General features: G+C 37.7%; 3 protein-coding genes across 7 annotated transcripts in view; all 3 read right to left on the bottom strand.

Annotated features, from left to right (window-relative positions):
• Positions 1-437: 437 nt before the first annotated feature.
• On the bottom strand, positions 438-14,573 carry LOC143909358 (uncharacterized). The gene is made up of 2 exons (XM_077427300.1): positions 14,507-14,573; positions 438-1,991 (listed from the first exon to the last, which is right to left on the bottom strand). Exon 2 carries the CDS (start codon positions 1,932-1,934, stop codon positions 1,326-1,328), a length of 609 nt encoding a protein of 202 aa, XP_077283426.1. The 5' UTR covers positions 1,935-1,991; positions 14,507-14,573; the 3' UTR covers positions 438-1,325.
• On the bottom strand, positions 2,472-10,348 carry LOC143909338 (uncharacterized). Its single transcript, XM_077427262.1, has 3 exons — positions 10,216-10,348; positions 7,678-9,838; positions 2,472-3,458 (listed from the first exon to the last, which is right to left on the bottom strand). The coding sequence occupies exons 2-3, from the start codon at positions 9,698-9,700 to the stop codon at positions 2,776-2,778; spliced, it is 2,706 nt and encodes a 901-aa protein (XP_077283388.1). The 5' UTR covers positions 9,701-9,838; positions 10,216-10,348; the 3' UTR covers positions 2,472-2,775.
• A 5,974-nt stretch (positions 14,574-20,547) lies between the features above and the next one.
• Positions 20,548-27,209, bottom strand: part of LOC143908926 (uncharacterized) — a 40,935-nt gene continuing 34,273 nt past the window's right edge. For 4 of the 5 annotated variants that reach the window (XM_077426780.1, XM_077426781.1, XM_077426782.1 and 1 more), the window contains exons 6-14: positions 26,883-27,032; positions 26,596-26,691; positions 26,130-26,345; positions 25,587-25,732; positions 25,306-25,498; positions 23,964-24,125; positions 23,820-23,890; positions 23,566-23,739; positions 20,549-22,253 (exon numbers count right to left, since the gene is read on the bottom strand). In XM_077426780.1, coding sequence (XP_077282906.1) covers positions 22,106-22,253; positions 23,566-23,739; positions 23,820-23,890; positions 23,964-24,125; positions 25,306-25,498; positions 25,587-25,732; positions 26,130-26,345; positions 26,596-26,691; positions 26,883-27,032 — 1,356 coding nt within the window. In that variant the 3' untranslated portion in view covers positions 20,549-22,105. Of the gene's footprint in view, positions 22,254-23,565; positions 23,740-23,819; positions 23,891-23,963; positions 24,126-25,305; positions 25,499-25,586; positions 25,733-26,129; positions 26,346-26,595; positions 26,692-26,882; positions 27,033-27,209 lie in introns of all 5 variants that reach the window. The other variant, XM_077426779.1, reaches the window with a different exon arrangement.

Below are 27,209 nucleotides of genomic sequence, written 5' to 3'. Positions count from 1 at the left end.
ATATAATACACTCTCTATTAAGACAATGCTATGTAAATAATCTTGATATTTTATTATCTATGATAGTTTGAATACTGAATACTGAAAGTTGAAATTATATATATATTACATCAATCACAATGTAATATTTTTATTTATTCATACATAATACATATGTACATATGTGTGATAGATAAAATTTAGTTAATTTGATTAAATAGAGACATCTATTATGAACTCAAGCTATGGCTTAAATCCGTGTTTTTAAATTATAAAAGTTTGACGACAAGAGATGACAGTAAAAACCAAACTGAAATAAATTTTTATATGTACATGCAAAGTGCCAAATTCAATTTTTGTAACAAAGAATAGATTTTTAATTCAATAATTTGTTTAAATAATGAATAGATCTTTATTAGAACAAGACAGGAAAAAGGATATTATTTAAATCAATTTTTGAATTGCATTAATTTGGTATTGATATTTATTTATTATTAAATACATAATATGTATATTAGAAGTAACGACAATTGATAGATGAATCTTGACACTGTTTGATATTTAAGTAAACAGAGAGTCCAAACCAAAGTAGAAAATAAATTGATTAAATTCATAATGAACATACATAGACTAAATATGTACATTCATACATACAATATTACAATGTATATTTAGTCTCAGTGTAACATATATAATATTATAATGGCTATTTGGATCAGTGATTATTTAAACATACGTTAAGTACCTACAACAAAATGCATGCACATTTGTCAAAATGTCTGTAATTTAATAAATTTTCAAACGGTGCTCACTTATTATCACTCTAAGTACATAATATAAGTTTATATTATATAAGTGGAGTCAAACCAATGATCAGAAAACTTATGCACATTTTATAATGCAGCCAAAATTGAAGATACAAACATCATTATTAATTTTCAAATTTTTTCAATAGAAAAAATCTATTGAAATATATTAACACTACCAATAGTCCACTTAATTTATGCATACGTTGACACTATTTACATTTTACATAAATTATTCAATATGTAAGCTAATATTTGTAATAAATAATTAATTCTAGAACGTATTGTACCAATACTACTAACAAACACCATCGCAATAAAGCTGAACCGTCATTTCTGATTGGGTTATTTCTTCTGCGAAGGCTGTTTCTTTTCGGTTTGGAAATTTTTTCTCTCGTGATATCTTTTTCGTTTTTGTAAGACTTTTCAGAATCGAGAAACGATTCTGAACAATCAAATCCCAGCCTTTGTAAAATTTTCGGTTTCTGTTTGATATAATAATCCGGCTTCTTTTTATAATCAATGTTATCACAACGTTCTTCAAAACCATAGTTGATCTTCAATTCTACCAAAGATTCCACAAACAGAGGTCGACGGAAGTATGTTGTATAATTCATGCTTGGACGCGTTACTCGAGTAAAACTTCCGTTCCCCGTTCTTCAATAAAGCGAGTCCCGTCATTTCAAAGACATACGAAGTTCTCCATTCCTTTTGGGTGCTTCCATACGAATACTCAACTTCCTGTCCCGGTTTTCTCAAAATAGTTAGTTTAGATTTACCACAGAGGACACGCTTTGCATCAATATCGCCGTCTTTGTTGTCTTTGAACGATTTGTAAAATCTGTAAGCTGCATCTTCTGCGAATTTGTTTATTGCCATAAAAGGTTCTCCTTTAGAGGTCACTTGCAATAATTGAAATTCAAAACTTTGGAAAACGTCACAGGCGATAGTAACAAAACAATATCTACGTTTATCTCTGTCATTGGGTAATTTCAATTGTATACTCTTATTTTCTTTACGACTCTTCTTACGATTTAAGATTTCTTCGATTTGTTCAACAAAATGTTTAACGAAAATATTACATTTTTTTCTATACTGATTTCGGATGACATTCTGCAGTTTCCTTTTGATAGATCCACACATGTACATACATATGTAGATATGTAGCTACTTATTAGCCATGAAGGTGATAGTTGGATTCCAGTCCTATTTTTATATAAATAAATAATTAGTAAAATTGTATTTTATAATGGGTTTGGTGCAAGCGATCGACAAGCGCCAGGATGGCTGCTTTAAACGCAATTCTCGACTTCACGAATGATAGATTGCACATCAGATGACGAGTAACCTTTCGATGTGCACAGATGCAATTATTAAAATTGAGTTGGATCTTTCTGGCGAGTTTAATAAGGCAAAATTCGGAACTAAAGTATCAGAAGTACAGAACGTATACAGGGTAGGTATGTCGGGACTTCGGGTAGATTTCACTTAGTATAAGTGCGAGCAGTGCGCACGCATAAGGTACACGTGTCGTTAATCTGTGGTTCAGTCTGTCTGGCGCTTGTCGATCGTTTGCACCGCATCGTTTTATAATATGTAACATACAAATACATACAAATTACACATGTTTATAAAATTTACCAACTTTTGTATTGCATTTTTTTCTTTTCTTTGTGTCATTTTTTTGACCGTATAAACAAATAAATAAATAAAAAGAAACCTCATTATCATATGCAAGCAAAATACTGGAATATTCATTAATAATAATGTTTCATTTGATTTTAAAAACGAGCCTAAATATTTTGTTGAAGTGAGATGAATTTACTGTATACAAGTTCGAAAAAATGATCTAGTTTCATTCGAGGGGTGAATTACTACGAATTAATAATAAAATAAACTAATAAAACTGTGAACTGTAAAAAAGATTGTGATCGCGAGGGCTTAAATTAATTGATTTATTACTTCTTTTTTGTATTGTGTTTATAATTATTTATACCCTCAGCATATCTTTATCGAACGATGTTCGGTCTTTCTGATTTTTTTTATGATTTAAAATTAATTCGTACGAATTTTCACTCTTGTTTTCTTCGGCGATATGCAGTGGCGTTTTGCCACATTTATCAACCAAATCGACTCTAGCACCATTTTCCAACAAAATCTTCAACTCGTCAACGTTATTATATTCAGCGGCGAAATGTAACGGGGTCATTCCATCATCATCTTTTACGTTAACATCGGCTTTATACTTTAAAAGTAATTTCAACATGTCGAGCTTTGCTTCCAATGCGGAATAGTGGATCAAAGTCTCTCCATTGGCATAAGCCAGATTTGGATCTGCCTTCATTTGCAGCAGGAGGTTGAGAGCGTCAAGTCTGTCTTCAAATGCGGCACAATGAAGCGAAGTGAAACCATGCTTATTGCTAGTATTCGGATCTGTTTTCGCCCCCAAGAGTATCTTCATAAGATCCAGTCTGCCTTCTTTCGAGGCGTGATGCAATGGAACGATACCTCTATTATCTGGAAGATTTGGATCGGCGTTTAATCGCAGGAGGAGTTTGACAGCTTCTATTTTGTTTTCAGATGATGCGCAGTGAATGGGTGTTAGTCCACGATTGTTTTTTGCGTTTGGATCAGCCCTATTTTCGATTAAGATTTGAATCATATCCAATATACCTGTTCCGACCAAGTCTTCATGGTCAGCTTTCGTGGCGTTACGACCAAAGGAGCCGTTTTGGAGGGAGATCGGCGCCGAGCGCGCGTCCCCGCCCCCTATTCGTTTTCCGCGTCGGTCGAGTGAACATCTCTGTTCGCTACCGAGTTGGTTCCCACCACCGAGTCCCGATCAGCTCAGCCTTGATCGGCAGACGATACTGGAAGTACAGCTTCAGTATACGTCCGGTGAGAAGTGAGGAATTCCTGGTCTCTCTTCGTCGAAGTCAGATCACGGAGCCACGTGGTTGAGTGAGGTTACCATAACCTCTTGAACACGTGCGCGCTAATTTCAAGTCGGACTCCCCCCCCCCCTTTTCTGTCCCCCCTGCTTGATCTCTGTATATACATATATATATAAAATACAGTCACCATACAAACAGAATTATAACCTGTTTTCATTACTATTCAATTTCCCGCCTTTGTCCCGTATCACCCTCACTTACGCACACTGTACGAGAGAGAGAGAGATATACATCGAGCCGAGCCGACAGCAGCAGAGACCAGACCGCAGACGACGACCTGTGGATCCCTTGGAGGAAACCAGCCCCGCCCACGCTTACCACGAGCTTCTAAGAAACCGACTTCCGGGGTGCTCTCGAGTTGAACATCCCTGGAGTCTGTACATTTGGTCCTTCGAAAGAGCCGGATTTCTTCCAGAGCTGGTCTGTCAACGTCGTCTAATCTAGGTTGGTCGTAATTAGCATTTTTCTGTTGTTGTTGTGATTTTTGGTCGCCATTTTGTTTCTTTTCCCGTGTCCATTGTTTATTTTTGTCGTGTCCAAAATGGAAGCACTTCGGAATACGCGGAAAAGCATTCGCGCTCGGTTAACGAGAAATGCGAACCATTTGGAGGGGGATCTGAGTATTTCCATGCTCCAAATCAGACTCGAGATAATTAAACCTCTGTTGTCTGATTTCGAATCGGTCCAAGCTCAGATTGACGAGCTGGACGAAGCGGAGGCTCGGGCCTCCGAGTCCGTCATTGACGAGTTCGAGACGGAATACTTAATCGCCCTCGAACGATGTATGGAAATGCTCAGATTGCGGGAGCTGCAACTGAGCGCGTCGCCGGTAGGTGGCGCTGCCGTCACGATTTCCGCTGTATCGCAATCAAATTCGGCAATAAAATTGCCCCGTTTGGAGTTGCCCACCTTCGAAGGCAACGTCCAAAATTGGCCCCTTTTCTCACAACGCTTCTTGGTCGCTATGGCCGGCGAAACTTCTCAACTCGCCCGTTTCCAATACTTGTTGGCAGTCCTAAAAGGAGAACCCAATCGCGTAGTCAGTGGCTTAGAGTTATCTGATGATTCCTTCTCCCGCGCTTGGTCCATTCTGGAGCAGCGCTACAACAATAAAAAAATTGTTGTTCAGTCCCACATTCGCGCAATATTGGACGCGGAACAAATTGCGTCCAATAGTTACGCAAGTTTGCATCGCTGCATAGACGATTTTAACATGCACGTCCGTGCACTGGCCAACTTAGGCGTTCCGGTCGACACTTGGGACGACATTTTGGTCATGTGCATCACTAGGAAGCTCGATCGATACACGGTTCGACAATGGGAGCTTCAAGCGCCAAAACATGAGGAGTGCACATTCCACAAACTCATCGAATTTCTGACGCTTCAGTGCCAATCGATGGCAAATGCCGACTTCGTCTTAAAAGGCGAGTCGAATCCTCGACTAAGAACCATTACGAATCCGAAGGCAGCAGTTCTGCATGTGAGGAGGGAACGCCCCTCCTGCATCAGTTGCAGCGGAAGTCATTCTCTGCTAGCCTGTCCATCATTCCGCCAAATGAGCGGTGATGAGCGTAGGTCGAACGCCATAAAACGTCGACTATGTCTCAACTGCTTGAGGCCAGGGCACATAGTTCACGCGTGCCAAACAAAGCAGAGATGCTTCAAATGCGGTCATGCCCATCACACCATGTTACATGACTCAACTCCATACCAAACTTCGCCTTCAAATAAGGCCAAACATTATCGGACCCCCAAGAAATCAGAGAACGCCAAACCCGTAAAATCATCGTTGGTTTTACACTCGGTGAGACGCGTATCGCCTTCTCACGCCCGAACTGTCCTGTTATCCACCGTGGAAGTACAAGTTCGCGGCGGAGATGGGCGTTCGCACAAGGTTCGAGCATTGTTAGATAACGGCTCCGAACTCAACCTCATCTCTGAAGACTTAAGAAGGCGACTCGCCTTAAAGTCGAAAAGGATGGACGTCAACCTGGTAGGAATAGGTTCAAATAGGACGTCCATTACTAGTGGCGCGGTAATTCGAATTCTACCGCGCATCCCCAATCAGGGCTCCAGTGTTGATCTCGATTGCGCAATCATGCCCGAGATCGCGAATCAACTTCCATCGCGCAACGTGTCCGAGATTCGGAGCCATTTGCCGCTTCATCTCCCCCTTGCCGATCCGTCATTCGATATTCCCGGTACAGTGGATATGGTGATAGGCAGCGACGCCTATCATGCGATGTTACGCAATGGCAAACGTACCATTTTAGTTCCCTCCAAGTCACGCGGTGACAGAGGAGGACGCATCGCGATGATGAATACAGCTTTCGGCTGGATATTGGGCGGCTCTCTAGAAGCGCCCACAGTTTCAAGCGATTCTCGGAATTGCCATCACACAACGGGTCGTGATCCGTTATCTTGTTTTGGCGCGAGACGTCCAGTCAAGACAGTTACGCGTCCCCTGGACGAATCGCGTATTTACGCGGAACGAAGATTCCGCTTGCCGAAGCGCAATGTACCCGCGCCCTTTAACCCTCACATCTTTCGACCTTCCCAACCCAGCTCCCATAACTCCTGGCCAGTTCCTAGTTGGCGCACCACTAGTTGCGCAACAGCAGGAGGATCTGGTCGATCAGCCCGGAGCGAGGGTGCTACCACACCAGCACATGCAGCAGCGGCCCCTGGCAGACAAGGGCACAGGAGTAGGTCCTACTACTCCTCCATCAGCAACACCAAGCGAGCAGTCCGGCGAGTAGCTCGACTGCCAGTCGAGCAACAGTCGGTTAATTTGTGCAACGGAGTGGCGAACGTTCATAACGTCCCACATTAAAGTTGGCGCGTTGTTTGTATCTGTGTTGTGGATTCAGTTTATGTGTTTTAACTTAAGTTTTTGAGTTGCTTTTCTTTTATGCTTCTCTTGTTGGTTTGATTGGTGCTTTGTAATAGAGCTATCAGGATAGATTGGGACATATAACGATTGAACAATATTGTTACCTAGCATTGGTGTTTGTTGGTGTTTTGGTTGTTTGTTTGTCTATTTTTTGTTTGTTTCTTGCCGGCTTAGTCAGCTGCTTATGTAGGATGGGAAATTGACGATGGACTAATGTTATTTTGTTTGCTGACTGGGTTATTTGTTGTGTTGTTTTTTGTTTTTTTGTTATTTTTTTGCTTATTTGCTTGGTTTTTGTGTATTTCATTAGTCGCTTGTGCACCATTAATTCTTGTTTGTTTTGGAATTCGATCCTCTGACTTCCAACGGGGGGAGTATGTTCCGACCAAGTCTTCATGGTCAGCTTTCGTGGCGTTACGACCAAAGGAGCCGTTTTGGAGGGAGATCGGCGCCGAGCGCGCGTCCCCGCCCCCTATTCGTTTTCCGCGTCGGTCGAGTGAACATCTCTGTTCGCTACCGAGTTGGTTCCCACCACCGAGTCCCGATCAGCTCAGCCTTGATCGGCAGACGATACTGGAAGTACAGCTTCAGTATACGTCCGGTGAGAAGTGAGGAATTCCTGGTCTCTCTTCGTCGAAGTCAGATCACGGAGCCACGTGGTTGAGTGAGGTTACCATAACCTCTTGAACACGTGCGCGCTAATTTCAAGTCGGACTCCCCCCCCCCCCCTTTTCTGTCCCCCCTGCTTGATCTCTGTATATACATATATATATATAATACAGTCACCATACAAACAGAATTATAACCTGTTTTCATTACTATTCAATTTCCCGCCTTTGTCCCGTATCACCCTCACTTACGCACACTGTACGAGAGAGAGAGAGATATACATCGAGCCGAGCCGACAGCAGCAGAGACCAGACCGCAGACGACGACCTGTGGATCCCTTGGAGGAAACCAGCCCCGCCCACGCTTACCACGAGCTTCTAAGAAACCGACTTCCGGGGTGCTCTCGAGTTGAACATCCCTGGAGTCTGTACAATACCTTTGTATGCGACGTGGTGCAAAGTCGTGGAACCGTCCTTGTCCTTTATATTTGCATCTGCTCCATTTATTAAAAGTATCTTGAGAGTTTCCGGATTGTTTTCAAATCCGGCACAATGAAGAGGAGCTAGGTCGTTTTTATTCTTCACATTCGGATTCGCCTTCATTTCCAATAGTACTTTGATTGAACTTAAATTGTTTTCAAATGCAGCACAATGTAAAGGAGTCGAGCCATCTTTGTTGACTTGGTCTAGATTAGCTCCGTTGTCTTTGAGTGTCCTTATTGCCTCGACATTATCATATGACGCCACAAAATGTAAAGGTGTAATACCATTCGAATCGGTTTTATTTGCTTCGGCTCCACTATCTAGAAGTAATTTTAATGCTTCAATATTGCCTTTAAGAGCTGCATTGTGTAACGGAGTTATTCCATGTTCATCGGCCACATTAGAATCCACACCCATATCCAAGAATACTTTCAAAGCATCAGTATTATCATTTAAAGCAGCTTCATGCATTGGAGTCCTGCCATCTTCATCCACTTCATTCAAATTTGATCCTTTTTCTTTTAACAAACGAATCGCTTCAACATTACCATTAATCGCCGCATAGTGCAATGGAGACAGACCGCTTTCATCTACAGCTCTAAGATTAGATCCCTTTTTCAAGAAGAATTTTATCAAATCAACGTTTCCAGTAGAAGCTGCGATGTGAAGCAAAGTTCTTTTGCTTCCATCGACCACACTCATATTAGCTTTATTTTCTTCGAGTATCTTAACCGCTTTAAAGTTATCCAAACTTGTAGCACTGATAAGCGGTGTCACATTTTGGAAATCAACAGCATTGACCTTTGCTCCTTTATTTAATAGTATTGTAATGGCTTCACAGTTGTTGCTAAGGACTGCGTAATGTAATGGACTCTTTTCTTCATCATCCAGAGCATTTACATCAACTCCCATGCTGACAAGTTTCTTGATTGCATCAACGTTCCCTGCAGCAGCGCAATAGTGCAATAGAGTTTTTCTATTAACATCAGCATCATTAGCACGAAATCCACAATTGAAAAGAGCTTCTATAGCTTTTGTGCCTTGGTTTTCAGCAGCGGAACGTAAAATGGCACCACGATCATCATCGTCACGTTTTTCTGTTACAATTTCTTCAAACGACTTATAATCGCCATTTTGCAAGGTATTGCGAAATGGAACTTCTTTACTATCAGGCACAACTCCATTGCGTTGATCGTACAATTTTAAATAACTTTTTATACCTGATTTGTCACCTGCCTGTTTTTGAATTTCAATAAAATCGATAGATTGGGTCAAAAATGAAAGATTATCTTTGAATTTACTCACTAGCATTTTTATGTGTTCTTCGCTTTCATCTTGCAAAGCCTCCCTTGCAAAGTCCATAACTTCTCCTTCGCTGATTTCGTTCAAATAAATAATGTCTACACCACTATCCGATGCCCATTCTCGACTTTGTGTCGTAATCAAAATATGCAATCCGAAAACGTTTTGTACGCAATTCGGTAGAAATTTTTTAACATCAGCGTATTTTCTCGCATCGTCAAACACTACTAAAGTATGCTCGTTACAACTCAAACTTCCATATACACCTTCAACGACAGTTTCGACGTGTTTCTCAGCGTTAGCGCCATTTTGCAAATCTTCATGATGATCGGCCCACTTTTTAAACGATTCCTCTTCCTTGTTAGCACCAATAAATACAATATTTGTATAAAAGCTTTCCTTTGAACGCGCGTACATCTTGACCAGCTGGGTTTTTCCAATACTTTCTTTGGAGAAAATTACTACTGGACATTTCTGAAGGGACGCATGTAATTGCTTCAATTCTTTCTGTCGTCCGATGAAAGATTTTATCGGTTCGTACGAACCAATTCTTATCAGCTTCTTGATTCCATTCCCCTCTGATGATTTATTTGAATGCTTTTCGAATGTTTTTGATTTATCCTCAATTGATTTGACAAACACTAAATTGAAATTGTAAGACTTATCCATTGTCATCGCTCGATGTTTTCTTTTATATTATTATGCTTTTCACTTAATATAATTTCTGTGTGATAATGCGAACTTCAAAAAGAGATACACGGTCGGGAAAATCGCGAATTCTTCCCCGGGAATTTTGGGTGGGAATAAATTATCCTGAGAAAAATCAAAAAAAAAAATTAAATTAATTATATTATTTTCTTTGTTTAAACAAAAATAACAATCATTTCACAAAACGGCGCAGCAATATTACAATGTCAAGGATTTTAATTGCGAATCTACATATATATTTAATAGTGTAAATGTATGCGTTAAAATTATGTTTTTAGAATGATTATAAATATCGTATTGATATTAAATTTCCAAAATTCCCGGGTTACTTGCATCTCATATTCAGTCAATCTTCAAATGTGTGATAAAAGGGGACAAAACCGTTTTGAATTAGGATCCGGGAGGTATAAGTCATAACATATGATATTGAGGTTCTTTCTAAACATTGTAAGTATTCATTTTTGATTACACTATAATCGTACCTTTGATTCTGAATAAATCCTGTCCAAATCCAAATCCAAGTATGAACACCGTATGAATACTCGATATGAAATGACAATGATATGCAATGCATATATGTAGATATATATACATAGCATATGTATGCATGTATATGATATAATCAAATCCTTATCAAATAAGCTATCAGACAGATAATATATTTTCAAACAAAAATTATATTATGATGATGTGAATGATATGACCGACGAGTTTCCAAATCGTTTCGAACCATGATTTTATATATTTATTTAATAGGAAAATCTACAGTTTTTTCTTTTCAATTTTACAAAATTGTTAACAAAAAATAATAATTATAATAATTAAAATAAAAAAACCATTATAGAATTTTCACAAATAGGTGATTTCAACATTAAGAAGCAAGAAATAAAAATAACAATAAAGTAAGATATGTAATTACAAAAAGCAAAAAATTAAAATGACAATACATTCAAAATAATAAAAATGTAATAAAGATAATAAGGATAATAAAGTAATAAAAAATAATAAAATAGTAAAAAATAAAATAATACTATGATAAAAAATAATAATGTTAATCATCAAAAAACAAATGCGAAGCATATATGTATGTATATAATGTATGTATGTATGTATATCGTGATTAAAAAGATTTATATCGTTTATAATACATAGATTGTCCAATTTTATGGAACGAATTGTCCAATTTACAATCTATGGTACAAATATTGTAGAGCATGTGTGCCAAAATTCTGTACGATAAAAATTTATTTTATTTATTTATTTGCAATTAATCATGTACACTCATGACGAGTGCACTACACAGATCAAGAAACAGAAATAAAAAATTATAAATAAGCACATATTATACATTAAAAAAATAAACATACAGAACCGTTCCAATGAAAATCAGTTTATCTAGCAAGTCCATGCTGCTGGTTAACTTAGAATGGGTGAATTAAAATATGCCGCGATTCTTGCCTGAGGAATATGAGATAAGGGACGTTGGCGGGTCTAGACCAAACTCTCCGGAGCATGAAGGCCAATCTCACCCAGAATAACCTGACATGAGATAAAACCTCAAAATATAGAAAAGAAGAACTAAATAAGGCTTCTAACACTTCTCCTGTGCTCAAGCGAAATGTGTAGCAAACCATAACCATGACACATCTTAAAGGAAGTAAATATGGGTAAATCCCATATATAAGCCGGAGAAAACGTCTTTGGATAAGCTTAAGCTTAATAGACTGAGTTTTGTCTGAAAGACTACAGATCATAGAAGCATACTCCATGATACTTCTCACCAGAGATTGTACAACAGCCTCACAACAGTAGGATTTTAGAAATGCCGGGAATTACGAAAAACAAACCTTTGAACCGTCTTTAAAGCTGAGCAACACACAGAATCAATGTAACTGGAGAAACTGAGGTGACTCTGAAATGTAACCCCAAGATCAACAGCAGATTCAACCCAGTTAAATTCAGAATTACCAATAAGATAAGGAAAAGTACAAAAAGGGATATATCTAGATCTAGAGTAACACATTACTTTATATTTGGAGACATTGAGAAGCAAACGGTTAGTCAAAGACCAACCGTGAAGAGTATTTAAATAATTTTGAAAAAGTTCGCATGATCGCAGAATATACATACATATATACACAAATAGAGTTTTAAATCATCCGCATACAGTGAAAAGCAACAATTGACCAAGTGTATACCTTGGGGAACCCCGGAGTCAGCAACATATACAGCAGCAATGTAGATATGGGAACGAGAGAGGTAGAATAGAAGACGACGAACTTTTGACGATTCATAAGATAGGATTTAAAAAACTGCACCAATCTGTCAAAAAATCCATACGCGAACATTTTCAACTGCAATATGATATGATTCTGCTTATCAAAGGCTTTATGGAAATCAGTATAAATTACATGGACTTAGTTATGATGGTTCAAAGAACAGTAAACACAATTACTGAAATCAAACAAATTCGTGACAGCTGAGCGTCCAGGTCAAAAAGCATGCTACTCATCCAACACAAAACGTTGAAAATAGTTCCATATATAGTTACAAAGTTTGAGCTCAAAGACTATAGCAGGACTGGATAAGAAAGAGGTCTGTAATTTCCAATATTGGATTTTTCGCCCCCTTTATGAATAGGAAAAATCCGAGAGCATTTTCACAACGTAGGAAAAGAAGGGGCTCAGCCTTTCAGAATGAAATCAGGGATCATGTCTGGACCACATGAACGCAAAGCCTTCAGTCTAGAAAAAACATTATGGAGGATGAACGAATGAGACGACTGGCATGTTAATGCACGTGTTTATTATATGACAGCTGAAGACAGAGTGAGTAGTAGCTCTCCGAACCCAGCCGGGTTGGTCCCCACTCGCAGGAAGGCAACCAAACTCGACCATGTCGTATAAGCGAGCCGCCACATCACTCCCCCCCCAGCATCAGCGATACCAAAATTACAAAGAAACAAATTTTACAAAAGAAAAAAAATTATTGTTACACAAAGAGAAAAAATTATTACGTGGGGAGAAAAAAAAAAATGTTGACGTGGGTCATCCGCTGTGTACATAGGTGTACCGCCCTGAATGGTCGGTAGATTCGAGGGCGGTGACGTCGCGAGCAGGACGGTGGGTGGTCCGATGGTCGCGCGATGCGATGCTGCGGCGGCGCCGCTCTTCCGAGGCTGATGTCGGTTGGTGGGGCGGCGGGGGCGGCAGGGGCATCGATGTGGTTGATGATACTCCGAGCTGGACTGTGAGTCGTTGTGGCTCGTGGAGGTGTTGTAGGGCTACCGCCCGTCTCGGCGTGACGACGCTCGTGGGGACGGACGGGGCCTTGATGATGATGATGATGATGATGGTGCTGAGGTGGTGTATGTCTTGTGGTGCTGGAATACCGTTCTATGTGTAGTGGATCGCGCATGACTCCACATCCAGCTGTCAAGATCGTCGTCTCATTCGCTCCCCCATTTTTTAAAAGCACCTGTCGTCGACGTTGTGGCTGGACGTCGGTAGGTAGGTAGGTAGGTAGGTAGCCGTATCTGCTCGTTTATTGTCACCCGCGGGCCGCGACGCGTGTTGATGGCGATGGGGGCGCGGCGGGTAGCTTCTCCCGCCTGACTCGGCGAGGCAGGGATGAGCGGCATGGGATGAGCGGCATGTTGAAATTGATCGAGGCTGCGTGGCTCGATGTCGGGGGTCACCAGTATGGAGGATGAACGAATGAGACGACTGGCATGTTAATGCACGTGTTTATTATATGACAGCTGAAGACAGAGTGAGTAGTAGCTCTCCGAACCCAGCCGGGTTGGTCCCCACTCGCAGGAAGGCAACCAAACTCGACCATGTCGTATAAGCGAGCCGCCACAACATATTCAATATCAATAGTGTAGGCATATAGTACAACTGAAATGATCTCATCAGGTCACTGCGACACATATCTAGGAAAGTCATTAACGCATGGCACACGCTCGCCTCGTCAAAAGGTCGACACGTGTTTCTATACACGTGTCTTGGAAACAAAGGAAGAACTCACTGAACCCATAAAAACCACGAACGGGTTCATACGTCCAGGCGTATGAACCCATAAAACATAACTAGGGCAGCGCGAGTACCAAGAACAAAAGATGTGCACACGACACACTTCAACCCAAAACGTTTATAAAGCAACGCAGCAACCTCCACCGGCAGAGTGAGCCTCTGGAGTTCAAACAGATCACATCTCCGAAGAAACCTCTTCGTACATACAATAACCATTGTACCCATTGAACAAAAATTAATATCCTCTTTCAAACTACACAACACGTGTTTCGTTAGACCGGGATACGGTCAACATACATTCCCTGTCTTACAATAGTATCAATTAAATCAATAGACAGAGAAGAAGAAAAGGAAAATGTGTCATTAGTAGGGAAAAATTCATGATCTAGTACAACTAGTACATCATCCTATCCCTGAACAATTTTTAAGCAAAAATACTCTGATGACCAACAAACTCAACATCTCTATTATCATGCATAGATGAAAGGGAGCACAGTCTTCCGCTTGGAGTTTATCAATCTCCAAAATTTTTTGGGGCAAAACCTTATTTGTGAAACACATTCACCAACATATGTAGAATGGATAGTATCGATCAGAGATTTCAATTGGGTTTGAACGAAATCAGATCCCCACCACGTGCTTTTTCCTTATGATTCTATGGGGGTAGGGCGAGTGAGACGACTGTGTTGGTAATGTACAACCATTTATTTTGACAGCCGGGAAGGAAGTCTTTGCTTACCGGTGAAGCGCTAGCCAGCCGATGGTTTTACGGCCAGTACCTTGGAGTTGCCACAATTCTAATAGTTACAGAACTGTACCAGGGTGGGTACTTTCTAATAGATGACTCAGAGCTATACTCTATTGAGAAAGAAATAATCAAAATAATCATATAACACACGATACACGGCCATTATCTAAGTGCATTATCTACCTGATCAGAATTATTGTAAAGTGCACTTCAATCAGCAGTTGATAAGATCATTAAAACAGATATCTTTGATAGGGGTCAGACCCGACTAGATGAATATGATGATTACCAAAATGTATCAAGCATTTGACCATAATTGTTAGATACTGTGTTGATCTGATTTAGATTAAAAACATCAATATGTAATTCAATATCAGCTTTAATGTTGGGATAACAGTTGGGCTTAAAGTCTCCCATAATAATCACATTTTTATCAATCAAATAGCGGGAATTGTGCATGAGCTTTTCAAAAAATAAATTAATACTAATATTGGATAAATCAGGCGGAAAATACACAACACAGAAAACAAAATGGCAACGCCGAATACGACCTCTAGCCATACATATATCCTCAATAACAGTTTCTAGGAAGTACAAGCGTTTGCACTGAGACAATATTCTGTTATTAATGGCGAACAAGACACCACCATCACGAAAGACACGGTCATGCATAAAAACCAAGTAATTAGTGTTAAACAACTCACCATTCCTAATAGAGGGATGAAGCCAGGTCTCAGTGATGATAATGATGGAAAAATCATTTAATACAATAGAGTTAAAAAATGTGAAAGTTTTGGTATATAAACCTTTTGATAGCATATAGACAATTTCAGGTTTCTAGGACGCCTATACTAGAGGTTGTGATTTCTCGACATTTTTTGATTCTCGAGATTCGATAATCTCATTTTCTAGGAATATTTGGATCTCGAGATTTGAGAATCTCATTTTCTCGAAATACTTGAATCTCGAGAATTCGAGATTTTCTTTTTTGTTTCTCGAGATTCTCGAGAATTCTCGAGAAAGTATAATTTTTTTTTAATATAGTGAATTGATTTTTTTAGCATATAAAATCGACAAAATACAAAAATCAAAAGGACACAAACTTCTTCTTCTTGTTAATGCCTTGTCCGCATCCGGACGTTGGCGACCACCTCGTCGATTATTTGAATATATCCGCATCGGTCTTCAGCGGCTCGGAACAGCTCTTCGGCGCTCATATCGGTCCACATGCGCATGTTTCGAAGCCAAGATAACTTTTTCCTGCCAATCCATTTTTTTCCTTCTATTTTCCCCATGGTTATCAAACGGAGAAATTCGTATTTTGGACCCCGTATCATGTGTCCGAGGTACTCCATCTTTCTCCGCTTGATGACAGAAACAAGTTCCCTGCCTCTCCCCATCATGCCGAGGACAGCTTCGTTTGATATCTTTTTGGTCCACGGAATCTTCAGCATACGCCTATAGACCCACATCTCAAAAGCTTCAATGCGGCTGATCATCTTGGTTTTCAGAGTCCACGTCTCACATCCGTGTAGTAATACTGTCCAGACGTAGCTCTTCGCGAATCTCAACCGCGTATGAAGATTGAGATGCTTGTTTGTAAGGGCCGCCTTCATTTTTACAAATGCTGTTCTAGCCATCTCGATGCGGATTTTTAGATCTTCATCTGGGTCCATCTCTTCATTCAGCCAGGTACCCAGGTATTTGAATCTTTTTACTCTTTCTATCACCTCTCCATCCAAGGTTAGATTCCCGGTGTCTGTTTGCATTCTATCTACTATCATAAATTTTGTTTTCTTTAGATTTATGCGCAGACCTCTTCGATTGCTTTCTTGATGTACACGGTCTAGAGATCTTTGCAGGTCTGCTAAATTTTCAGCGACTAGTGCCGTGTCATCAGCATATCTTATATTGGTGATCGTCTCGCCGCCCACCTTGATGCCCTCCGCCTCTTGGAGAGCATCGTGGAAGATGGATTCGGTGTAGGTGTTAAAAAGAGTAGGTGATAGGATGCATCCTTGCCTGACGCCCCGTTCTATAGGAATCTCATCAGTGAATTGATCATCGACACGTACTACTGCAGTCTGATTCCAATAAATATTTCGTAGCAATCTGACATCTCTGTCATCCAGGCCAATATTTTTTAATGTTTCCATCAGGCGAGCGTGTTGGACACGGTCAAAGGCCTTTTCAAAGTCTATAAAGCAGATGTACACAGGTTTACGGACTTCTCTGCATCTTTGGAGTAGTGTTTTCATACAGAAAAGGGCCTCTCGGGTACCCAAGCCTTGTCTGAACCCAAACTGCTCTCTGCTAATCGCCTCTTCACACCGTGAGTAAATTCTGCCCTGTATTATCTTTAGTAGGATCTTCAATGTGTGACTCATTAGGCTAATTATTCTGAAGTCGCTACACGTCCTCGCGTTACTCTTTTTGGGCAACGGGATAAATATGGATTGTAACCAATCGCTAGGTACTTCGCCTGATAAATATATTTTATTATAGAGTTTTGTTAGATTTTCTATGTTATCGTCGTCCAATAACTTGAGAAATTCGGCAGGAATCAGATCCGGTCCAGTAGCTTTCCGACTCTTTGCTAGTTTTATAGCATGTTCCACTTCGGATTTCAATATATATGGTCCCGTTTCTGGATCTTCAATATGCCCTCCGGTTTCTCTATTGTCTTTAAAGAGCAATTTTGTGTACTCGGTCCATTCTGATTTCTTCTCATCCATATTTAAAATGATTTTTCCATCTTTATTCCTAAGGAGTATGAAATCTTTTTTTCTGAATGATCCTGTTGCTTCTTTTAGTTTTTTATGTACGTTAAATTCGTCGTGTTTTTCTTGTAATTTTTCAATTTCGTTACATTTATTTTCCATCCATTTTTCTTTGATTTCTTTAATTTTCCTTTGAATTTGGCGGTGAATATTTTTATATTGTGTTGGATTATTATGTTTGTGTTTTCTACGTTCTTCCATTAAATGTATAATTTCATCCGTCATCCAAGGTTGTTTTTTATTAATTATTTGATTTGTTTCAAGAAACTTTTTCCCAGATTGGGTCATTGCTGATTTCATACCTTCCCACTTTAAGTTTACATTACTATTTTCTTCAATACATTTTTGTTTAAAATTTTTATTGAGATCTTTTGTAAATTGTTCGTGGATCGTAAGATTTTTAAGCAGCTCTAAATCCAATCTTGGTTTAGGTTTTGATGCTCTTAAAATCTTTTTCAGTCTTATCTTCAATTTCCCACAAAGTAGATTATGATCGGATGCCACGTCTGCACCAGGGTAGGTTTTCACCGATTTTATACTATTTTTAAATCTACTGTTTATCAAAATAAAGTCAATTTGGTTTCGCACAATATTATCAGGACAGTCCATTGGGGATTTCCATGTGTATAATCTTCTTTTAGGTAGCTTAAAGAAAGTATTCAAGATAACATACTGCTCTTCCTGGCAAAACTGAACTAGTCTGTCTCCTCTCTCATTTCTTTCTCCAAGTCCGAAGCGACCAGTTATACCCATTGTTTCTTCGTCTCCAACTTTGGCGTTGAAATCTCCCATTATAATGTTAACATCATGTTTTTTCGTATATGTCATCAATTCTTTGATTTGTTGATAAAATTCTTCAATCTCATTTTCTTCTTTATCAAAAGTGGGGGCATACACTTGTATTATGTTAACATTTATAGGTTTTCCTGCTAATTGTATCATCATGACTCGTTCAGATAACGGAATAAAGTTTCTCACACTTTTACTGATGTCGTCTTCCAGAATCACAGCAACACCATTCTTATGAGTGCCGTCAAGCGATCCCGAGTAGTAAGTCGTATATCCATTGCAATGCATCGTTTTTCCTGCTCCAGGCCATCTAGCTTCGCTTATGCCGAGCATCTGTATTTGGTTTTTTTTCATTTCTATTTGCAGATTTTCAATTTTACCTGCTTGATACATGGTCCTAACGTTCCATGTACCAATTTTTCGTATGTTATACACAAACACTATGTACATATATTATATCAGGGGTTAATAACTTTATTAAAGACACGATGAAAGAAAGATATAGAGAGATATAATAGAACACTGAATAGTAAAAAAAGTAAAATTATATAAAAAAAAATATTATAAAAGAAAATAAAAATATGCAAAAGTAATTTAAAATAGTAAAAATAACAATATGTGACAAAAAATTCCCAGAGTTGCTACCCGGCTTTGCCCGTGTTTTTGTGACCAAAATAGCATACTGATCAAAAAATAAAAATACTGGACATACCGGACAAATAATAAAAATACTGACCATCTATGCATGTTAAAATACTGACTATAAATTGACTAATTTCTAAGGAACAAATACACGAAGAAATAAATAATAAATCAAACATTTTTGTTTTATGTGTATTACAGTGGGGTCATATTGTCAGTGAAAATATATTTTCACTAGCGTTTTAGTGAAATCATAACCCAATACTTTCCCACCAGTGACTAGTACCTAAATGCACATATGTATATGTAACTTAAAAATGGTGCGATTTCATTGTAACATGTGTACATATATGTACTTATATGATGACCGAATAATAACTTACCGGACAAATAATAAAAATACTGACCATCTATACATATTACAAAATTATTTACGAGTTAACAAGTATACAAATCAGTCAGTTTATTGAACAAAAACGTGTAGTGATAAATTAAAAATATTCTCGATATTTTCGAGATTCTAATAACGATTTCTCGAGATATGAGAATCTCGAATTTTCATAATAAAATATTCTCGAGAAATGAGAATCTCGAAATTTCACAAATAAAATATTCTCGAGAAACGAGAATCAAAATTTCTCGAGAAATCTCGAGACGAGATTTCTCGATCACAACCTGTAGCCTATACTAAGAAAAGCTACTGTTTGGAGGTCGCCCGGGCTGAGCGAATTAACCATCTTCTAACAACAACCCCCTCCGGCTGGAATGAAGGGTCTTGAATATGGTCAAAAGCTCCTTCGATGTCACACTTAATATGTAGAAAACATCAGAGAAACCCTGCAAATATACTGGCGATTCTTTGATAGCGAAGGAAAGAAAAACTCCAAAGCTCCAACGAAGGAAAAACATCAGGGTCAAATTTGGACCGAGTCCGTGGTTGTAACACAATTCTAGTACAAAACTTGGAGATGATATTTTGTTCCAGCAACCAACAAAATCACTGGTATGATCCGATTAATAATGAATTTGAGCAATTTAGTTTAATATTATGTGAATGAATGTAATGTTGAGGGGTAATGGCAAACAGTGGTACACATGAGTGTACACTGTTATAGGTTGGCAGAACTGACGCCAGCTAGTAGAGTAGAGAACAATAAACGTGTAAAGTGGCCTAAGATCGCCTTTAATTTATCTCTCCTACAGTCCTCCCTATATCTCGAATCCTACATTATTATAAAATAAATTATCGGCATGTAAATATTATATTTATAAATAAATATGTAAATATGTTTGTAACATGTGACGGACCGTGGAACAGTTTGGGGATTTCGAAATTTAATTTATCTTCTTGAAATTAAATGTTTATTTATTATACAGGAAGATTGAATTACAAACGCATCAAGTGTTCGTGAATGATTAAAATTTTAAGGAATTGGAAACAAATCGGTGGGCCTGGTTTCATCAACATGGGTTAAATGAAATGAACTCTTAGTTACTACGATAGCTCACGCATACACGCGTAGACACGATTTCTACCCCTGTTTCCTTCCAATTTGGCATGTATTAGTACTAAGCCGACGAGACTTGAGACTTGAGAGTTCATAAACTTGTAGTGGACCCAAAACAAATATACATACATATATGTACGTGTGAATTATAGCTCTACTAGTAATTAAGAATTATATATTGGAAGCGTATGTAGACGGAGACTTATTTCATATACTAGCGCCAATTGTGTAATTTAAAACGAAAATTTTGTTTTAAATTACACAATTCGCAGACATTTCGAAATAATAAACAAAAAAAAATAAAACGCATAATATAGGTATATATTGTATTCATATTTCTAATACACACACATTTTTCAATTTTCAACACAAGTACACTGGGGTAACCAACATGAAACTTATGTAATTCAATATACAATATACGTAATATAACCGTCAACTCTAGACAAATAAAAAAAAAAAAATTACCAACAACACACATACAATATGCACTTAAAAATGACAGACTTAACGACCTACATTTCAGGTTTATCACAGACTATTATAATATTATTATACGTAAATATATAATTACTTTTAAAACGTTCAAGACAAACGCTACATCACACACCGATGAAAGCTTCGTCGCACTTCGTCAATATAATATAATCGCTCCATCGAGAACATTCATGAGATTATTGAAAACTTTATGCGAAACTTCCATCTGACAAATTATAAATGATTGATCGAAAGACGTAATAAGGTACAACGTATTGCATTTAAACAGTCAAATTTTATGACATCTTTTAATACAAATATTAAATTTTAATAATAAAAAAATAAACAAATACATGTGAAAGATCTCTCGTCAGTATTGTAATTTCACAATGTTGTCAGTGTTTGATAAAAACGTGCCAAATTAAATACTGCACAAGTGAGAGATACAAATATTCGTACATATATATTATATATATACAAAGTGTACCTTGCATAAACAGTTTTGACTCACCCTATGTATATTTTACGTCGATTTTGTGAAATTGCGAAATTCGTGAATTGGGCAAAGTTTTGCTTAATTTATGATTTTGACCTATCCGTCAGCAATTCGTGAATCGAGCAAATTCTTGTGTAATTCATGAATTCGGCAAATTTCGAAATTCGGCGCAACATCTTACACATACATGTATACGAATAAGGGAATGAACGAACAGAGACCAAACTTACTCTTACAATCTAAATTAGACACTATGTACAGATCTTTTCCTCGACAATCGGCTCACATTAACGATCCAATCACGCTTAAAAACTATTTGAGAATACATCTAAGATGATGAATACTATATATATATTATTATTTTAATTACAATAAAATACAATACCGAACGAAAAACTATCGATTATGTGTGTGTTAAAATATTTGGCAACTGTTGAAACCGATCGGTCTCAATATTAACATTTGAAAGTTGGAACGTTCACACCTGACATGTGAAATACATCGGTATGAATGCGCCATTACATTGAAACGAGGGGTAGTATTTTTTAATTCTTTTTTTTTCTCAAAAAACACCGAATACTGATCGTAATTAGCTCTAACTATACACGACAAATTGACACGATGAAAATTTGAGATTAACCAAGCTTTTTCAGGTTAACGTATTAAAAAGTGATACATTTTCATCTTCGACCATCCTTACAAATCCCGGAGAGTAAACAACTAGGAATGTGTGGTGAAATCAACACTTACACAACTACAATCTAAATTTTGTGTGTAATATCTTAATGACGGATCTGTTTGGTGATTTTCGCGTAGAGACGGGATCGCTCTGCGGAGCCGTTGCGGCAGCAGCGATCGTTATGTAAATTGACAGAAAGTTTGAAGTTCGACGATGAGTTCAATGCATCTGCAGTGAAGACTTGGTGTTCATCTCCACGGTTACCGTCTTACTGATTGTGTTCAACTGCGCCCCGGAGCCGCTGACTATATTTATGCCAGACACTTTAGCGCGTTGGTAAGCCGTCACTGTGTTAACTCCGAGGAATCTGCAAATTTAAATTTTTAAATCCATCAGAACTGTGTAATATAAGAATCATTAAGTGAGGTTAAGATTTTCAAAATGGTGCACAATTGTCTAATCTTAACCAAATACATCATTATATTTCATTACATATTTTAGACCCATACAAATACAAAAAAAAAATATTCGGATGTGACCAACCCACGACTATCTATGTATTTGAGGAATATACGAAGGTCACAAAACAAAATTCGATAATTAAACAAACATACACGGTTATGAGAGCATTTTCGATTCAAATTGAGCGCAAATGTAGGTAAACTTACACAAGACAAAATTTCTACTTCCGGTTGTCGGATTTTGTTCGAAATTTTTTTATTATTTAAAATCACTATAATTATTATACACATTAAATATCAAGAAAATAATAATAAATTAAAAGGTCAAAATAAAATAATGAAATATTGTTTTAAAAAAAAATACCACTACCAGTTTACGAATTCAAATCAAAACCTTATCAGCTCTAAGCTAGTACATAAAGAATACAAATATAAATTTTCAGCTTAATACATTCAGAGGTGTGGAAAGAATCATGGTCACAACATATTTGACTTTTCTAAGACCAAAAAATCCCACTTCTAGTTTATTAAATTCAGTGATTTTATTTTATTTTCATCACATTGATACAAGATTTATAGTTGAACTTTTTCGTGAAGAGCACACATGTTTAAGGGGTCGAAAAAAAAGTGACTGACACTTCCGGTTGACGGATGCTTACCAAATTTTATACATAGCTTGGTATTAAGCTTAAACTTCTAGACATGAAATTTCAGTTCAATAAACTAAAAGGTTTCTGACAAAAACATAAAAAACCTCGATTCTCTAGAGTAAAAGTACCACTTCTGGTTCAGGTAAAAATAATCAAAAAATATTAGCGTATAAAATTTATAATTTCTATTACATGTAAAAAAAATTCAGTCTGATTCGGTTAGCGGTTTGGTAGATAATTGAATTCAAACCCTTAAAAAAGAGGACACCTATAAGGGGAGGTACCATTTCCGGTCAACTTAAAAATTTGAAAAACATTTACGTCGTATTGATAAGAACTTTAGTAACCGATATTTAGTTTCAGTCCGATAGGACTAACGGTATTCAAAAAAAACCCCAAAATACACAGACACACACACATATTTTCTAAATCATAAAAACGCAATCATTGATCGATTCTGAGTTCGAATTTTCGCATGATCACAAAACATCATCTATTGTTACTACGTACATAGATAAAGTAGCAAATAAACACTATGTAATTTGAAACTGCTATATACAATACATACTTCACACACACGTAGACAATGAGGAGTGCCACACCGGCGCTGAGCACCCTGACGATGGGGCTCTCGAATATTTGGATGACGACCCAAGCGGCCACGCCAGCCACCGTCATACACGTCACCAGCACACACGTGTACAGCCACTGTTGCGTCGTGAAAGCCCGCTCCCATCTAACCCTGGAATCAGGTGGACAATGAAATAAGTAACACACTACAATGTTAAATAACCACAGAGAGATCATTAGATTCGTATATACTTAGTCGTCTTTTCCACTTCGTACGGACTGTTGCAGACTTTGCATCGTAACTCTTCGGCGCTAGAAGAACTCTGCAAATACCAAAGATTTTATAAAACAATTATATTACGACGATGTATTAAATTTGTCGGTTTTCGTTTTTACCTCGACGAGCCAGCGTCGGAGACAGTCATGGTGGACGCTGCTGACGTCCCCGGTGCACTTGCACGGTTGAATGAGGGGTTCGGCTCGCTCCGAGTCATAGCAAATCCAGCAGTCGCGGGCTCCCAAGCTGCTGCAGCTCCCCCCAATATCCTCTTCGTCGTCCTGCATTCAAATTTAAATATAATTATGCGTGGACGTACGGCCGTCATATGACTATTCAATTTCTTTAGAAATTACATGATAAACTGTGTGACCTGATAAAAGTTGATAATTTACATACACAAACACATATCAGTGTTGTTCTTCGTTTATGTAAAGTAGATAAAAGTTAAATGCTTTCACATACAATATATGCATTGTACATGATATGCTATAAGAATTTAATTTCATACATCTATGTACATATATGATGAATAAATTTATAATCTAAAAATTTAATTACATTAAATTGAATGTGATCATTTTAAAATTCTGTCTAGGTTTATTTTCATCTAATAACTAAGGGGAACAATTTAAACGTCCAGTTTATAAAATAAATGTGAATTCAAAAAAATTTTTGGACATTAAAGTTTCTTTACATTACAAAAAATTTGTGTGCATTTCTAAATGACGGATATTAGAAAGTTTCATTTGATCGTTGAAAAAAATATTTGCTACTTAAAAAGTGGATGAAATGTGCATTAAAATGACAGATGAACTGTATCGGCAACATGGCGAATACCAAAATACGAACCAACGTTTGTTTAGGTTTGATGTATATATGGTTTGGTTAGGTTAGGGTTTGTTTTATGTATATAAGATTACATTTCACTAGTGAGAAACCAAAGTAAACACTTTTTTGTTCCGCTATTGACAATTGTCACACAGTTGACAATTGTCAATAGCGGAAGACTGCAACCTTGCCACTTTTTTACAAACCTCCTTTACGTTTCACTTACGATTACAATTCAGGAAAAATTTGCCTGTAATGTATCCATTCTAATGCTAAAATCTATTTTTTCGAATGATCGTTTCATATGTTTTAATGTTCACTTTATAATGCCAAAATATTTAGAGATTGTTTAATGCACCGAAAAAGCACAAATATTTTAATGCACAAACATTTTTTTTAAGATACAAAGTATTTTTCTCAATGTACAGTTAAATCGTACCCATAACTAAGTGATAAAATAGGCCTAAGGACCCCCCCCCCCCCCCCACTATATATCATCCTCCCATAGGCAACCCCTATCTACATACATATATATTATACCATCAAAAGACACTCAATACTACAGACTGATAAATCAAAAATTAATTCCTAGCCTAACATGGATAAAATGAAAAAATAAATAACGTTTACTTTATCGGTTGTCGTCTGCGGTGCGGCAGCTTCATTTTCAGGTTGCTGCTGCGACAGGAGACGGCGAGGATTCAGAATCCAGAGCTGCTCGGGAGCCATGCAGTTCCAGAGCACGCACGGAAACCATAGCGCTACTCCGATCTCGACCACACGGAACACAACGTCGTGCCAGTTGCGAGAGTTTACGGGTACTCTGAAACGAAAAACACACTCAAAACTCGTCTCCAAACCGACTTACATATAGCCGCTAGAAATATTAAAAAAAAAAGCTTTTCCCGTACTTTGTTTTCCAAAATTCGCTGAGGGTCTCCGAAAACAGGAATCCGACGATGGTTATCAGCATGAACGCTTGGCTCAACAGTCCGACTCTGGATTGGTGAAGCTGAGACGTGTTGACGCCAGTAGCTCCGGCGAAAACTCGTACTCCCTGAAAATTAAGCATAAAATTTGAATCAATTGAAAAACAGTTGACATTGATGACTTTTAATACGATATTTTTATTACTATGATATGTTTTAATATTAATATGTATTAGCAATAGAATAATCATATACATAAATACGAATATCGATAAAATCATGGGTACACGCGAATTGAAAAAGTTCAAGGATCACTTGGGTGGAAAACCAATCCATTGAATTTATAATCAGTCGATAAAAAATCAAGTTCATTTTTCGGCAATGTCTCATAAGCCATAAACCTCGTCCGACAAATCTTTTATATCATTGTCCTCATTTAGTATTGTAATTACAATGATTCGTCCTTCATATTCCAAAACTATCCAAATCCGAAATAAGCTAAGCGATGATTAATAAAAATTTTACCTGTTTTGTTACGAGTTGATCATGGGCTTCGGCTCCGTCGCCCGGTTTGACTTCATCGTCGAGGAAGTCCTTCGAACAGCACGGTTTTGCCAACTGCTCGAGATCTTCTCCCTTCTCGTCGGCTTTGTCTTTAGTCGACTTGCCTTGGCGACGGTTCGAATTCCTCTGAGTAACTATCGTTGTGACTGTCGTCTCCGTTAAAAAGCCACCTCGAACCTATAAAATCAATAAATGCAATATTTAATCAAAACTTCACAGTGTAAAGAATACAATTACATTCAATAATGTTTTGAATTATATTATAATACAACATGAATATTGACACTTATTGCCTCTACAAACAATTTGTACAAAGCTTCAAGCTTGACTTACTCGCAGGCTGTATTGTTTTACATTAAATATATTCCACTGGGATAAATATCTAGATTGTATGTATTTAGGATGTACATAATATAAAAAAAGTCACCTTAAAAAACACCTCAACTCCGTAAATGAGGAAAAAGACGACGACGATGAAGAGGAAAACAGCGTAGCATCCGTTGAAGACGTGCGTATAAAAGCTCTGAAAATCAATAAAGAAAAATCAATTAATACATTTAAGAATGTAATTTACACACACACAAATAAAATTAAACAGCACACTCGTTGAAAATTCCACGTACAGTGCGAGACTCTTTTCGCTTTTCGTAAGAGTCTCGAAGTTTCGAATTTCGAAGAGTTTCGCTTTTTTTTTTTGCAAAAACAACAACAAACCTTCTTCTCCGTGGTGGTGTCGGCGAATTGCGTGGTCACCACTTCGGCGGCCAGCAGCGAATAGATGATGATGTTGAATGTGACGAAGCCGAGGAAGGACTTGGACAGGAACTGAGGCCGCTCCCACCGTATGTCTCTCAGGTGGAAAATCTACGAGAGCAAACACATGAAACATTAACGACTCGACAAATACTGTCATATATGTGTTTAAAGCTAATAATTATTTAAGGATAATTTAATTTCGAAATGACAAAATAAGTCTTTCGAACGCTCGTGTATGAGAATCTAATATATAATTTCGAAAGAGACTTTACAATTCCGATTCCC

The sequence above is a fragment of the Arctopsyche grandis genome, chromosome 3 (assembly GCF_051622035.1).
Source record: "Arctopsyche grandis isolate Sample6627 chromosome 3, ASM5162203v2, whole genome shotgun sequence".
Taxonomy (NCBI): domain Eukaryota; kingdom Metazoa; phylum Arthropoda; class Insecta; order Trichoptera; family Hydropsychidae; genus Arctopsyche; species Arctopsyche grandis.
Note: the sequence above shows the minus strand (reverse complement) of the source record. Positions and strands in the feature narration are given on the sequence as shown.